At 45.4% G+C, this 15,911-nt stretch overlaps 1 protein-coding gene across 5 annotated transcripts in view; it reads left to right on the plus strand.

Moving 5' to 3' along the window:
• LOC105920558 (rho GTPase-activating protein 15) overlaps positions 1-15,911 on the plus strand; it is a 32,887-nt gene that overhangs the window by 6,356 nt on the left and 10,620 nt on the right. For 4 of the 5 annotated variants that reach the window (XM_036148135.1, XM_036148138.1, XM_036148139.1 and 1 more), the window contains exons 2-4: positions 290-409; positions 1,443-2,434; positions 15,014-15,217. In XM_036148135.1, the coding sequence (XP_036004028.1) occupies positions 379-409; positions 1,443-2,434; positions 15,014-15,217 (1,227 nt within the window). In that variant the 5' untranslated portion in view covers positions 290-378. Of the gene's footprint in view, positions 1-289; positions 410-1,442; positions 2,435-8,230; positions 8,418-15,013; positions 15,218-15,911 lie in introns of those variants that run through there. The other variant, XM_021312676.2, reaches the window with a different exon arrangement.

Raw genomic sequence — 15,911 nt, forward strand, 5'->3', positions numbered from 1 at the left:
CAATGGGAGGCCAGTTAGAGATGTTCTGGTTTGATCACGGGTCACAGTCTACAAAGAGGAAGATCAGAACCAAAACATCTAATGCTAAGTTTTCAGATAATGGTTTGCAGTTGAACTGAATCATTAGATTTCAGTTTTATTCATATTGTTTATCTTCAAGATCCCTGAACCTATTGACCTGCTAGGATAAGGGAACCTGAAGAATCGCAGTGCAAACAGGAAGTGAGAAAACCAATCTGGACCCGACCGAGAAAATGTTGTAACTGATTTCACGTTTTCTGTGTTTAAGGTCGCTGAGAATCAGGGGTGACCTTTGACCCCTCGTCATCAGAGTCATCTACCTGAGGGGGCGGGGCCAGAGGAGCTCGGGAGCTAAACATGGCAACCACTTCCTTGGTGCCAGGCAGGGGTAAGTTCTGCTTGTGTACAGAAACAAACTGGACCAGAAAGGCTCTGCTTCAGCAGGTTGAGTCTGGATCAATGAAGCACCATGTTCCAGGAACAGAACCTGGTTCTGATTCAGCAGGTTGAGTCTGGATCAATGAAGCACCATGTTCCAGGAACAGAACCTGGTTCTGATTTAGCAGGTTGAGTCTGGATCAATGAAGCACCATGTTCCAGGAACAGAACCTGGTTCTGATTCAGCAGGTTGAGTCTGGATCAATGAAGCACCATGTTCCAGGAACAGAACCTGGTTCTGATTCAGCAGGTTGAGTCTGGATAAATGAACCAACATGTTCCAGGAACAGAACCTGGTTCTGATTCAGCAGGTTGAATTTGGATCAATGAAGCACAATGTTTCAGGAACAGAACCTGGTTCTGCTTGAGAAGGTTGAGTCTGGATCAATGAAGCACCATGTTCCAGGAACAGAACCTGGTTCTGATTCAGCAGGTTGAGTCTGGATAAATGAACCAACATGTTCCAGGAACAGAACCTGGTTCTGATTCAGCAGGTTGAGTCTGGATAAATGAACCAACATGTTCCAGGAACAGAACCTGGTTCTGATTCAGCAGGTTGAGTCTGGATCAATGAAGCACCATGTTCCAGGAACAGAACCTGGTTCTGATTCAGCAGGTTGAGTCTGGATCAATGAAGCACCATGTTCCAGGAACAGAACCTGGTTCTGATTCAGCAGGTTGAGTCTGGATCAATGAAGCATCATGTTCCAGGAACAGAACCTGGTTCTGATTCAGCAGGTTGAGTCTGGATCAATGAAGCACCATGTTCCAGGAACAGAACCTGGTTCTGATTCAGCAGGTTGAGTCTGGATCACCTAGCCAACTTTCCGCTGTAAGAGCAGAACCTGAATCCGACTAGGCCAGTTGAATTTGAATTGATGAGCCAACCTGCTGCAGGAGCAGAACCTTTATCTGACCCAGTATCAGTGTGACGCTTTCTGTGATCACCTTGACCCGCTCAGTAATGCCCTGTGATTTTTCAGGTCTTGGTCTGGTCCTGGTGGAGTTCAAGTATGAGTATGAGGACCGGGATAGGGTCCTAGTCTCCATCAAACCCAATGAGCGCTACATCCTGTTGGCCAAGACCAACGACCACTGGTGGCACGTCCAGAAGGACAGCAGCTCCAGACCCTTCTACATCCCGGCCAAGTACGTCAAGGAGCTGCCCACAGAGCTACCGTCTCCACTGGACTTTGCTGACCCACCCGGGTCAGAGCCTGTCGCTCATCCGGTGGTGGCCCCTGTCCCTGTCCCTGTCCCGGTTCCTGTCCCTGTCCCGGTTCCTGTTCCTGTCCCGGTTCCTGTTCCAAAGAATCTGGAGGATCCCGGAGGGACGAGAACCAAACAAAATGATGAGGTGATGATCCGCCTCAGACCTGACTCTTCAAATCGGCACCACCGGAATGAGAACCGCATGTCCACATTCGGCGTACCCCTGGACTTACCCGACTCGACGCACGTGAAGTCATCACCCAGGGTCCACAGCAACCACCATCCTGACTCTGCTGAGACCAGAACCACGGCTTCCACTGAGACTACAAACATGGCTGACAATAAAAAGCAGCCCCACATTCAGAGTCTCCTGGATGACCAACTGAATTCTGGGAAAAACCGAGTTCCCAGCTTCAGTCCAGCAGACCCTCGGACCTCCAGCCGGCCCCAGAACCAGCCCATCCCGGTGGAGATGCCGGTGGTTCCCCCTCACAGCAAAACGTCTGAGGGTCACCATGACGGCAAGCAAGAGAAAGACGACCCGGAGGAGGAGGAAGAGGAGGAAGAGGAGGAGAAGGTCCCCGAGGAGGCGACAAGCTCAGAGAGCAGCGAGGAAGAGGAGGAGCCCCGAGGTCACCACATCTACGAGTCCATCCAGGACCTGAATCTGAACCTGGAGGCTCTGAGCAGAGAACCAAAGGGTCCATCAGCCGTGTCTGAGCCAGAACCAGAACCTCCAGCTGCAGCCCTGCCCTCCACACAGGTAAGATCCATCTTCAGCCCCCCCCCCAAACACTGTGATAGTGGTCCGTTAGTTTGGACTGGCTTGGTTTCAGGCTTTCATTCTGATCTGGTCAGGAAGGCGACACCTGAACATTTATTTCTTAGTCCATGTGTGAGGGACTAAGAAACACTTTAGATCTGCCTCCATGAACCTTCCTCACCAGCTGGACTTCTCGGTGGTGGAGGTTTGGGTTTTAAGCTCTGCAGCCGTAGACCTTCTCCAGGAGGAGCACTCAGAGGGAAGCGGTGTCAGTATTCAGACTCCAGGCAGCCGTAGCTTAGAAGTAAGATTTTACCTGCATGTTTGTGCTGATTGGACGTCAGATTGATGTTTTGTTGCAGCCCAGCCAGAGTCCTGATATGAATACGATAAAGAATCAGTGGTGCTAGCTAAAGGTTAGGGTGACAACGAGGAGGCATTCCAGCCTCGTCAAAGATAAATTGTTAAAATGCCAGAGGGAACGTGCAAAAAGCTGCTCAGCTTGCTTTCTGGGACACCAGATTTGTTTGATTACTAAGAATACTAGAAACAGTGTTCAAGATGGCATTTTAAACACAATTTAGATAAAGACACTAAACGTCTTTTTTAAAGTAGCTTCCTTTTCCATTTTGTTTTATTATCTTCTGAGTGATATTTGTCTTGTATGAATATTAACTAAATTATAATTAATCTCTTTGTATCAGATGCTCTCCTCAACGTCCAATCAGTGATAATTTTTCTTCTTCTTCCTCTTCTTCTTCTTCTTCTTATGTGTTTATTGTGACCTAAACTTTCAGGCTCTGGTCGTTTTAAATGCAGCAGCAAATTCTTAATTTCATATCTTCTGTTTATGTGAATTTACAAAAGTATTCTGGTACATATTTAAAAAATGGTAATAAATGAAATTTTGCAGCTATAAATGTATCAAAACAATGGAGAAGTTAATTTCTAACAAGCTTTTGGATCATGGCAGACTCGATGCTTTTGCTGCGTTCCATTGGTACTTGGAAGTGGAAATGTCCCACCTCCAAGTAGGACATTTCCACTGGAACATCCCCTAAAGTGGGAATTATGAGTTGGTGCAAAAGAACCACACTTGACTTCTACATTCAAGATGGCTACTACATTGAGTAAAACTTTACACTTTCACTGTTTTTAGCAGTTATCTATTATTTATATAATATTTAGTCAGTTGTACACGTGTAACCTTTCAGTTTTCATGAGACTGGATGTTTCAACTATGTTTATATGCAGAGAGTAAAGCTTAAAATAGTGTTATTGACATTATTTTAGCACTAGAGGCTGAATGAGCGATGCAGAATCGTCACCTATTGTGTAACGTTCATCCTGACTGGAAAAAAGACAAAGATTTATGAAATGTGACTTTAAATCACATTATGAGTCTCAGGTTGGCTGTATTTGTACATTTCAAATTGGCTTAGGTTTCCCTCAATATCAGACGAGCTGAAAACTGGAACGCCGTACTGTAAGTGACATAATCTCAGTTCCGATAAATGGAACGCACCATTAAGCTGTTTTATTGCACTCTTTGCAGTGTCTCCTCCAACCATGAGGTTGTGCTGTAGAGAAAAGTACAGAAAAAAAGGGTTTTACTACAAAACAAGCATGCAACCTGCAGCTCAGAGTAATGATGTGGATCCTCCGGTGCGCCATGTTACTGCCTAACCTTCACACGGGTGTTTATTGGCGTGTGAGCTGATGTCACATGACTCTGTCAGCCAATAGCTTTCTAAAATGTCTGTCTAGCTTTGATTGACTGTGTGGGAACACCGTGGCCCTTTTTTTTTTCTGCAGTGACCTACACTTGGTGTCGTACTTGAACACATCCTGCCGCAGATTGAGGTCCTTGAAAGCAACACACATGGCTAGTTTGAAGGTTTACTTCCTCTATGGGTTTCCTGCCTGGTCCGGACTTCCTGTTGGAGCGTGGAGGAAAAAATCCTCTGAACTCCTCAGCAGCAGCGATTAGAGGTGAAGTTCTGCAGGTTTGATCTGCTGCAGCATGAAGTTCAGTCCCAGTTCAGAGGCTGCTGCTCTGCCTACAAAATAAAAGCTCTGTGTAGCCGTGGCTGATTTCCTGCATCGTCGACACAGGAAGCCCGAATCACAAAAATCTGTTTCCTCTTTTTATTCTCCTCGGAGCAGAAACAAATGGCTGGACATTGGCAGTTTCACCCTAAACTGGTTTCATGTTGTTCTAGTTCTGCTGTGGATTTATGTAGCTGTTACCCGTCATCAGATTTAAGATGATCCATGTCCATAATGCCTGATGCTCAGTTTGTCTTCTATCTGTCCCTATTTATGGCTTCATGTCTGTTTTTTGTTCTCTGATCCAACCAGAACAGGATGTTATCAAAGTTAAGTTGAGGAGGTTTGGGATGATTGTGGTTCTGCTGCTGGCTCTGGACGAGTCCAGAGTCTCCATGGAGGACACCTGAGGTCAGAGCAGGATGTGATGAGGTCATGTGGAAGCAATGATGTCACAGCGGACAGGAAGAGGTCAGGGTCAGACAGGAAACTGTGAGGCGGTGCTGACGCTGCAGTGACACCTGCTGGGCAGAAGGGGAAAACTACTGTGTGTGTGTGTGTGTGTGGGGGGGGGGGGGTGACTGGTCTGACTGGTTTGTGACTGACTCTGAATCAGCTCTGAATCTTTTATGTCTGTGAGTATCTGTGTTAATCTGCAGCTTCACTGAGTGAAACTCTGACAGCAGCAGATCTGCTGCAGAGCCTGACGTCACGGCTTCATTCAGCCGCTCTCTCATTTTATCACTAAGCTGACTTTAATCGTGTTGCATTGTGGGAATACGCCCAGGAGGACGGGCCTCCATGTCCTTTAAAAGCAGCAGCGCTCCAACTGCAGGTTTCTCAGAGCGAGCCGCCAGAACTGACAATGACTCCTGGAAAAGTGTCAAAACGTTTTCAGAAAGAACTGAATGAAAGCCCGGTTAAGCCTGTTTGCTGTTGCATTGTGGGAAACTGAGTTAAAGGTGTCTCTGTGCTGCACACTTTATGAAATCAACCTGTGACGTCCAAGTCCAGTTTTCTTTTTATATCTAAAACCTTTACAGGAGTTCATAGCTCTGTAAATAAGAATGTGAGCTCAGCTTCATCACTGATTAACCACAGAGTGATACAGTAACCAGAAACCCAAAGGAAGTTATGTTATTTACCCTAAAATACCAAATACAATAGTTTAATGCAAAACATTGGATTTACAAATTACACATAATAAATGACACTGTTGTCATTAAGGAATTCTGCATCTTTATTTCTTGTCAAGCTGAGAAAAATATGAAGGAACCAGTCTGTAAAGAGCATTTTCTGAGTCAGAACTTAACGAGCTCATATTAACAAGCTGCTGTGACAGGAAATGCGACCCAGCCAGAGAGCTGTCAGCTGGAACCGTAGGAAATACCCGGCTGTTCCTGGACAGCTGGGTCCAAACATCCAGGATAACAACGAAGGTTCAGTGCAGAAAACCCAAAGAGACCTGGCTGAACACAGAAACCAGCGTAGCAAGAGGAGGAGAGCGATGGATGGAAACAGGAGTCAGTGTTTGGGAGCAGGCTGGGAGCTCAGCTGAAGGAGAAGAAGCCAGACTGGAACCGGAGCAGGACTCAGGAGCAGCCATGGATTATGGATGAACCCCGGAGATGATGTTGGACAATCCCAGTGAAGACCAGCAGCAGATTTGAGTCTGACGATCTTAAAGTGCAGCTCAGAGAGAGGAGCAGAGCGGGCGGAGGTCAGGACCTCTTCTTCTGATTGCATCAACACAAAGCAGCTTTTGGTGATGCTGAGAAACGTATTCAGCATGATGATGATGATGATGATGATGATGATGATGATGATGATGATGCACCTGTCCACAGAGCAAAGACAATTCAGACTTTTCAGGAAACCAACAGTCTGGATGTCAGTCCAACTGGGAACGAGCAGCAACAAAGTACTGACTGGGGAGGATTGTGAGTCCTTCACCTTCGCTCTGCTGGTTCTGGATGAAGATGGTTCATTCATCCATCCATGTGTTTTCTAGAGGTCAGGAGGTGAGAGGTCTGTTCACCACAGGCCAGCATAGCCACTGACACACATCCGCCTTAGTGAATTCTAAAGAAGCTGAGGAACGAGCATGCATGAGGTTTAGCTGTGGCTGAGGTTCTGCTAGTACCTGCTCAGCCGTCTGGTTCTGTTCCTTAGTTCCTGCTGGAGACGTGTAGCAACGCCCCCCCCCCCCCCCCCCCCCCACACACACACACACACACACACATGCAACCCTGCACAGACTAGCGTTTATAGACGTTGGTTGATGGATGGATGATCTTCTGTGATCTGAACCAACAGATTTAGGTTCTTCATCACATCTGCTGTTCTGGACTGCGAGGCGAAGAACAAAGTTCTGAGGCCTATCAGGGCACTGTAAGAAGATTCAGGCCAGCTTCAATAAAAACAGACATAATCTGACATAATCGGGTTCTAGTGTTGTTGATCAGAAGGAATACAGAATGAACTGTATCACTTTTGGATGGTCAGACTTTTATTTATTTGTTGCAGCTAAGATCAGAACATTCATACATAAAAACCCAGCAGGCCTTCTGTTTACCAGCACTGAACACCCGGTAGGCCCAAATTCTGTCCTGCAGCGCTGCAATCTGTCTCTGCTCCAACACATTAGTTCCCTCATCAGCAGTTATTCAGGCCTCGTCCCCACAAAGATGAACTTGGTAAGAGAAAAATGGCTTTTTTTCCTCTTACCAAGAAAAAAAGTCGGGCCACTGGTGGCTGCTAGTTCTGTCGGGTCTTTCCCAAACCTTTCTCCAAACTTCTTGCTCTTCCCTGAGGTAGAGCCAAAAGCATTTGTTTCCTGTACCATGAACACGCAAAAACAACAAAACTGGCTATTTACAATTTCTCCACTCTGGGACCCGGTTTCATCAACCATCAGATTTGGTCTCCCTAAACTGCAGATCCATGTGGACGCCTAAACAACAAAATAACTCTATGGTTACACCTGATCTCATCTCCATGGACGGGCCTCAGCTCTTTGGAGGCCTGGTGATGAGACTTTGAGGCGTGTTGGAGAAGTGATGCAGCTCTCCAGGACTGGACCTGGACTGCCCTGCTGCTCAGCGGTCCCTTCACGCTGACCTCATTGGAAAGAACACTTTTGCATCTCCTCCTCCTCCTCCTCCTCCTCCTCCTCCTCCTCCTCCTTGCGTGTTTCAGCTTTCTGCTCAGTCAAATCAGAAAGATAAGACGCTGAAAACTTCCAGACGATTATCAGTGAAGCATCTGAATGCTGCGAAAAAATGAAGCTGAAGGTTAAACACGACAGAGGAACATTTTAAACTCTGTCTGGTGACGTTCTGGTTCAGATAAAGACTTTGGTTCTCCAGCAGTTCTACTGGATTCTGAACCTGCATCATGTAGGCTGACCTCTGATTATCTCACTTCCTGTATTGATTATTGTGACGACCTCTGGACTCGGTCACTAGGTCACCTGAGTTCCTGCTCGTAGTTTTGTTCTCGGAGAACAGGCAGTAAATCAGGTGTTGCACAATAGATTCATCTAACAGCTCCACAAATCTTTAATTACCTTGACAGGTATATGTCGTCAACCATTCATGGATTTCCCTTCAGCAGCAGCAACAAACTCTTCCTGGTCAAAGGTCACGTCACTTCTGATTGGCTGATGCCCTGCTGCTCTTCCTGGTCAGCCTCTGCAGTATTCAGGTCAGAGAGGTTCAGATTGAGGATTGATTTGATCCGTTATTGTCCAGACCGGCTTTTGACTGGAACCAGCTAGTAACTGAAGCCACTAGTGACCGGAACCAGTTGTTGATTAAATACTTAATGGAACCATTGAAGTGACCTAGACTCACTGACTGGAGCAGTTATTGGGGGATGAGGATGGTACTTTGGATTAAGGTGATGGTGGTTCTGCTGGAAGGCTGAGATGAAGGTGAGTAAATGTTTCTGAACGTTGTCTGTCAGAAAACATTCAGGTGAAGAGTTTACAGACGGAAACACTGGATCATGGTCAGACGTTAGCTTCTCTGCAGCTTGTTCTGTGCGCTGGGTTGTAGGCCGATGGTGAAGAAAGATCTGCAGATCTTTACACAGTTTAATTCAGATTGTTGGTATATAAGGAAGATTGTATTTAGAGTGTGGTTGGATGTGAACAGATACAGAATTAAGTTATTTCTTTGTGTTTATTTAGTTTTTAGCCTGTCAAAGTGGATCAGTATCCTGATCTCTTTAGCTCTACCTGCAGTTTGATCTGTTGACTGTAGAGAAGTAATTCTGTTGGATCCTGAAGCTGTTTGTAGAAAAACTCAACGGCAGATTAAGAACAATCACTTGGAGAACCAGTGGAAGGAGTTTCTGGACCTCCTCTCCTATTTTTAGACCATTCTTAGCTAGATATGAACCAAATGATCGCGTATTTGGTTGAACCACATCCTGAGGGCTGTTTCACAAAACCAAGATAGCAGATTAAGCCGGTATATCCTGGCTGAATTAAACATCAACTCGGTTTTGTGGCAGCAGCATGTGATTCATGGTGATTTATTCTGTGCAGCTAGCCTGCTTCAGGCCAGGCTGACAGCCAGGCTGAGTTAATCCTGGTGCCTTTGTTCAGTCAGAAGTCACTCTGATCAGAAACCAATGAGCTTTATCAATGATTCTGTTTCCCTGTCTTTGAGTTTTGGTCATTTTCACCAGCCTGCATTAAAATACCACTGATGCATAAAGGCATTCAGTCAAACACCATTATTATTTTAAGATTATGAAGGAAGCCTAAACCATTATTATCTTTATGCCGGTATTGTTATGGTCCAGTTGTGTTTAATACACTAGTGCATGTTGAGGGGATTAGAGAAATGTCAACGGTCAATAAAGTCTGGCATAACACTGTTTTCCTTGACCTATCAGATCCTGTGACTCTAGGGGGCGCTGTTTCACTGACTCCTCCAGAACAAACATCGTGCCCCTCAAGTTCACAGACTCAATCTGCAACCTCATAGCCCCAAAAGGACAAACTATGCAAAGCATGAGGCTCAGTGACTTCTCAACTGCTAAGGGAAATAATGTTATTTGATGTATTTTATCATGAGCAGAAAATGTGGTTTCATATTTGGAATCCTAAATTATCTTATTTCTATTAATTAATGTTTCTAAACACAAGCAATCTTTGTATTAATCATTAATGTCACTATTAAAATCTGATATGAGGCGAACATTGTCTGCTGAAAAGGTTTCCTCCGCTGCTTTTCCTTCAGGAGTTATGTGTCCCATCAGGAAATGATCATCTGCTGGCACAACCAGTGACCTCACAGCCACTCCTTCTGCTCATTAACTGTGCAGATCAGGACCGATCTAAGATAAAAAGTTTCATCCCTCTACCGCTCTTCTGTCAGGGGTTATGGGGGGTCAGCAAAGCAGCGCCCTCCAGAGTCACAGAATCTGATGGGGCGTGGAGAATCTGGTAGCTAACACCTGTTTGCCGTATAAGTAGCTCCAAACACACCTGTCTTCCTTTAGCAGCAGTGTTTCCTCTCTAGAGTCTGATGTGCTTTGATTCCTCATAAGCCTCCATCAAAAGATGTGGCTCCTTTGGTTTAAAGTACGACGCAAGAGGCTCATCTGCTGTAGCATCAGTGGACCAGTCATTCATGGTCTCTAGAAGAAAGCTGCGCTTTTACCTGAGTTACTTAAGCCTGACTTGACATAGTCGGACCTCCTGAGCCTGGATTGGCCTTCAAGAAACGGGCAAAACCAGGATGTTCTGATGGTACTAGTTCAAGCCAGGTTTATCTCTGATCCTGGATTGCTAAGTTCTGCTTTTGTGAAACAGGCCTCTGCAGAGTTCCATGCAGACCTGCTGTTCTTCTCAGATGTAGCTGCTTGATTCTGTCTTTTAGACAACAGCAGGTGGCAGCAGGCTGAAGCTGAACCTCCACCAGAACATCAACCAGCGATATTCCAGCTGCTGTCATGTGTAAAAGCTCCAACAGTCAATAAGCAGCAGATTAGAGAGAGCAGCATCAGTGGGAACTTTCTGTACCCGTTGATGACTGATGACGACCGATGGAGGAACAGCAGAGGAATCCCCTCTGTGTGGATCTACAGCAGCGGGTTCTTCTCGTGTTTGTGGCGAGAGAGAGAGAGAGAGAGGCTTCCTGAAAGGAGTAAACACAAAGACCGCATCTCCCCGAGGAGCCGATCGGCGTGATACCACATGCTTGTGTTTATAAGATGATCCGATAGCTTCTACCATGAGATGGGAGGGAAACATGTCTTTAAATCAGGTCTGAAAACGTCTCTGACGCAACTCTGTGAAACCCTGAGAAGGAAAGGAGCGTTGTTGCATTTTTTTCACCATCATTCTCCGCCACTGTTCTCCCTCAGTTTTCAGATCCTCATGTTATTCATCTGCAAACATTACTGCCTCCACCCAGTCTAAGAGCCAGAGTATGGGTCTGGTTCTGCTGGCCAGCCTCAGCGGTCACCATCAGTGTTAGCAGCTCTATTACAGCAGCAGTTTTTTCAGGGCGCTGCCTCAGTTAGCAGGCTAATGGTCGCAGGTCATGACACTGAACCAGGACGGTTGAAGGGAAAATCTCTTTAAAATCAAGATGGCAGCAGGACTTGGGTTAGCAAAGCTGCGGGGACCATGTTCTTTACATAGATGAGACCAAAAAGCTCCATGTTGGGAGAACACCAGCACCGACACCTCCTACAGTCAAGCACGGCGGTAGAGAAATGATGATACGGGCTTATTTTGCAGATACAACACTGTAAATCCTACAGTTTTTAAGACTATGAATTCTTCTCTATATCAAAGTAATCCACAGAGCTAATACTGCTACCACACATTATATGTTGATAATTTTAGTCTGAATTTTTATCTTGATATGTTTTTCTTTTCATAAAGTGATTATAAAAAGGCATCTGTGGATTAAAGCTTTATCCCAAATGTCTCACAGGCACATTTTTCTAACAAAGAGCTGTAAATGAATATGAGAGACGGCTGAAAAATTACCTACTGGAAAACATAAGTATAATTATAACCAAACATGGACCATCTCTATATATAATTTCATTTTATAACTCTTTAAAAAAAATCTTGATATTTTTAAAATCTGGATATATTACCCAGCCCTACATGCATGCTTGGTATGAGGGATTGCTGCAAAGTCAACGACTCATTGCCAGCAACCGTCTGCTGTGGCTCTGCGTTCCTCCAGGAGGATTTAAAGCTGCAGGTCAACAACTGGATGCAACCTGCTGGGTTCCTTAGAGAGAAACTATGAACCAACATGTCTGAAGGATTTGATCAAATGTACTTTATAAAGTGAAGATGTGAAGTCATCTTTAGATGATGTTGGTAAATTTATAGACGTGTTGAATGAAATTAATCTGCTTTTAACAAAGCAGCTGACAGTTTGGAATGCCTTCTGTGTTTCTGTTCACTTAAGGTTTGATCTAAATGACCTTAAAACCCAGTAATAAGAAGATGATATCATAAACTGATGAGTAAAACCCTTGGATTTAAAGGAGGGTCTTTTCTTTTTCTTTTCACTATCCTGGAAACATCTACAGTTTCTTGAAGAGAAGCAGGAGTCGCTTATTAGCGTCTTCAGAAAGTTGTCTCCACCCACTTTTAAAAGCATCGTGTCCTCTGTGGCTGTTTACTGAAATGTTGAGGTTCTGCCAATGATTCGGACTGTGGATGGAACCTGTTGAGGAAGAGACACATCATTTTATGAGATATCTCCTTCCAAGGTTCCCTGAAGGTCCAAATCACCAAATGACCAAATATTTTAGCTTCTGTGATGTCAGCAGAGAAAGTGACACAGACGTCTGAAGATGTTCTGGTTCTCCAGAAGTTGTTTTATCCTCTGGAACGTTTTGGAGCAGTTTTCTGTTTCTATGAAGTTTATAAAGCAGATATGAGGATCCTGGAGGTTCTTGAAAACAATCCAGAATTTACCTTCCAGGAAGAGTTTGTACACTGCAATAAGGGAACTAAAAGTAAGTGAAATGCTCTTGAAATGAGTTTATATGTCCTTGATTTGAGCAGGTAAGTAAGATGATCTGCCAGTGGAATAAGATTTTTGCACTTAAAATAGTAACAACTAATTATCTTATTTTAGGGGTAAAAATACACATTCCATTGGCAGATCATCTTGTTTACCTGTCTACACTATATACTCTCATTCCAAGAGCATTTCACTTCCTTTTAGTTCCCTTGTTGCACAAGAGAGTCCAGTTCAGATAAATCCTGAAAATCTGAAGCCCCAAAAAAGTGAGCCAGGCAGCCAGTGAGGGGCGGGGCCAGTGGTCCTGGGGGCGGGGTCTAAGCCTGCGGGCAAACAAAGTGGGATGGGGGGGCAGCTGGTTCAGTCTGGCAGCAGGAACCAGCTCCACTCGGGATGAGATGTTTCCTAATGGAGGTAATGCAGCACAGACCTCAGCAACACTGAGACATGATGACGGGTGAGTCCACACGTCCTGCTGGACGCTCCACCTGCTGATGGTCTTCATGCTTCTGCTTTAATTCATCCTGTTTGATTCTGAGAGCCTTAAGCTGCAGCTGCAAACAAAACCTGCAGCACGTTTGGACTTTGGCCCTGTAGGATTTACTGTTAGTGCGTAAAAACTGAGAGAAACTGTGGTCACTTGTTGATGAGCTGCTCGTTGGTTTGCTTTATCCTCACATGACCCACAACAACAGTTCAGCAGCAGATCTCTGTAATGTCTATGGAGCCACTGGTGGAGACACTAATCGTCTCAGAAGGCCTTCAGCTGTCAGGGTTTGGGTTAGAGGTTCTGGTCAGGTTTGCATTAAAATGTGAAGTTCGGGTTCCTCGGAGTAAACCCTCACGGAGATGTTCAGCCAGCTCAGAGCAGGAATCATTCTCTGGTGAGTTTGTGTGTTTATACAACATGGGAGGAGCTCTTCCTGTTGGTCTGCAGCTCCGTCCACCCCGGCAGACCGATCCCTGTCAGAGCAGAGGCTTTCTGCAGCTCCATCAGCAGAACTTCCCTTTACACTAAGATTTTCTCTTCAAACATCCATAATATCATCCAGACTGAAACTACGCGATTAGAAGACGGTCCAACCAGAGACTCATGTTAGGCTCAGGAACAGCAGAACTCATTAGAAATCGACAAATTCACTCAATTTTCTGTTTGTGTAAATCTAGGAGATTAAATCTCAGCGTTTTAGAGCTAGAAGACCTTAAACCGACAGCCAGCACGTCACATTAACCAATATAACCCATTTAATCAGGTTCTGGTCCCAGACCTGGGAGCTTGGAGAGTCTCTGTGGAGCCAGTCAGGGTACATCAGTGGTGCTAGAGAGACCAGAGGAACCAGCATGGAGGGAACATGATTGAGAACAGACTGGACTCACCTGGCTTTGCAGGGATGGCAGAACCACCTGCACAAGGGACTGGACCCGGGTATCCACAGCCAGTGGCATAATAAACACGGTCTAACACCTTCTTGAGCTTCTTCAGGAGGTTCTGGAGGTGAACACTGGGAGAATGGGAAGGAAAGGGTGGACTCTGTCACTCTGTAGGGTAAAGTGAGTCTGGGGCGCAGACAGGACTGAGAGGCATGATGGGTGCAGAACTGATCATCAGTCCGGACGCTGGAGTTGACCTCGGAGCGATGAAGATATTTCTGTGGACATCATGGTTGGAGAATCATGGAGAGGTTCTGGAGAAAGTTTGGTTCCTTCACTGCTGTTTGAGGAATGTTCTGGTTCTGATGGGTTCAGCTAAGCAGATTAGGACAGACATCAAATCAATGACGAGTTTTAATTGAGTCTTTATGAGTAAGTCAGAGTTCAGGGTGCGGGAGGTCTTCATAAATTCCTAAAGCTGTTGGTTTGATTCCAGCTCCCTTCCCTCCATGCATCTATGTGCCCCTGGGCAAGGCATTTATAAGGCTCTGGTGCGAAGGTTCTCTGAGTGGTCAGTAGGACTTGGAAAGTTCTACAGAACTTCAGCCCATTTACAACTAAAACATTAAATTCAACCAAAGAGATTTCTTTACAACACACATGGTTTCACATTAATAACTGTGTAGACGAACGATAATTAAAACCTGCAGCAGCACAGTCGTTGTTAGATCCATGTTGTCCTCACAGAACCGGGAAGCTGCAGCTCTCCTGAACTGGGTTTCTCAGTGGGCTTTGTTGTTTGAGGGAGGCAGGTTCTTGTTAGGGTCCTCTAGAGAAAGCTGGTTCTGGTTGAGAGACCACACTACGGGTGAATAAAAAACCTTTAACATCTGATAGCCACACCTTCACGGATCAGACCCAGGTACCACCCAAGTTCACCAAATGAGACCAATAGACCCACCAGCTGTAGGGGACCGGTTGATTGGAGGACAGTTGGTGAAACTGAGACTTTTAGGTGCCTGTTTTTTTTTTTTTTTAAACAAAACACTTTCATGATGCATGTAGTAGGTCTCCTAAAACAGAATAAAGCGCACTGTGCCTTTAACTGAAAATATAAATGTTTTTTTCCCCTCTGTCTCTGTAGGACCAAAGCTCAACCAGCCCTAGCTCGCCCATATACGCCAACGTCTCTTCCCTGAAGAAAACGTCTCCTCCTCAGATCTCCATCTACTCCCCGCCCCCTGCAGACCCCGACCCATCAGAACCAGGACAAACACTCTTATCAACAAGCTCCTCCTCCAGCATGATGAGCCCCGCCTCCCCTGTCAGCCCACAGGACGAATGGCAGGTAAGGCTACCTCAGAATCCAGGTGTGTTTTCACTGTGTGATAAAGACAGATGTTTGAAGCTGAAGTGAACTAAACCATCAGCGCTCAATGCAACGGAATGATTCCAGAAATTAAACTCTGAGAATGAATGGAAATGCAGAAAAAATGATTGGAGGCTGTAATCGTGGGAGAATTTAAAGAGGAAATCTGATTGTTGTTCAAAGTTTTTAGGTCCGAACACACAGCTTGTGTTCAAAGTCTCCTCTGCTCCCAGTTCATGTTACCCAGGAGTAATTAAAGTTTGATCAGCTGTAACCTGACCTCCTCAGGATCAGGTGTTCCTGCAGGAACAGCTGAAGCTCTGCTGCTTGACACAAAGGCATCAAGCAATGACACCAGATCAGCGTCCTGGCTCTCCATCAATCTAAAGATCTGACCGACTGACATGAAACAGAGACAGGAGGGCTAAAATCACTTAGCATCGTCACTTAGCTTCCAAACCGCCTTAGATACGGGAACCTGCTGCTGAGAACATTACAGCTGAAAGAACAGTTGAGAGGTTCAGCTGCAGGGAATAAGCTCCAGGACTTCCAGGCGGGTCTCCAGCACCTTCTCATGTTGCCACCAGAGCAGAGCTTGAGTGCATCTGCTGCACATGGAGGAGAAGATATTTTTACAAAAGCCACTTCTGTCAGAGAAAACCACCAAGAATGA

The sequence above is a fragment of the Fundulus heteroclitus genome, chromosome 16 (assembly GCF_011125445.2).
Source record: "Fundulus heteroclitus isolate FHET01 chromosome 16, MU-UCD_Fhet_4.1, whole genome shotgun sequence".
NCBI lineage: Eukaryota > Metazoa > Chordata > Actinopteri > Cyprinodontiformes > Fundulidae > Fundulus > Fundulus heteroclitus.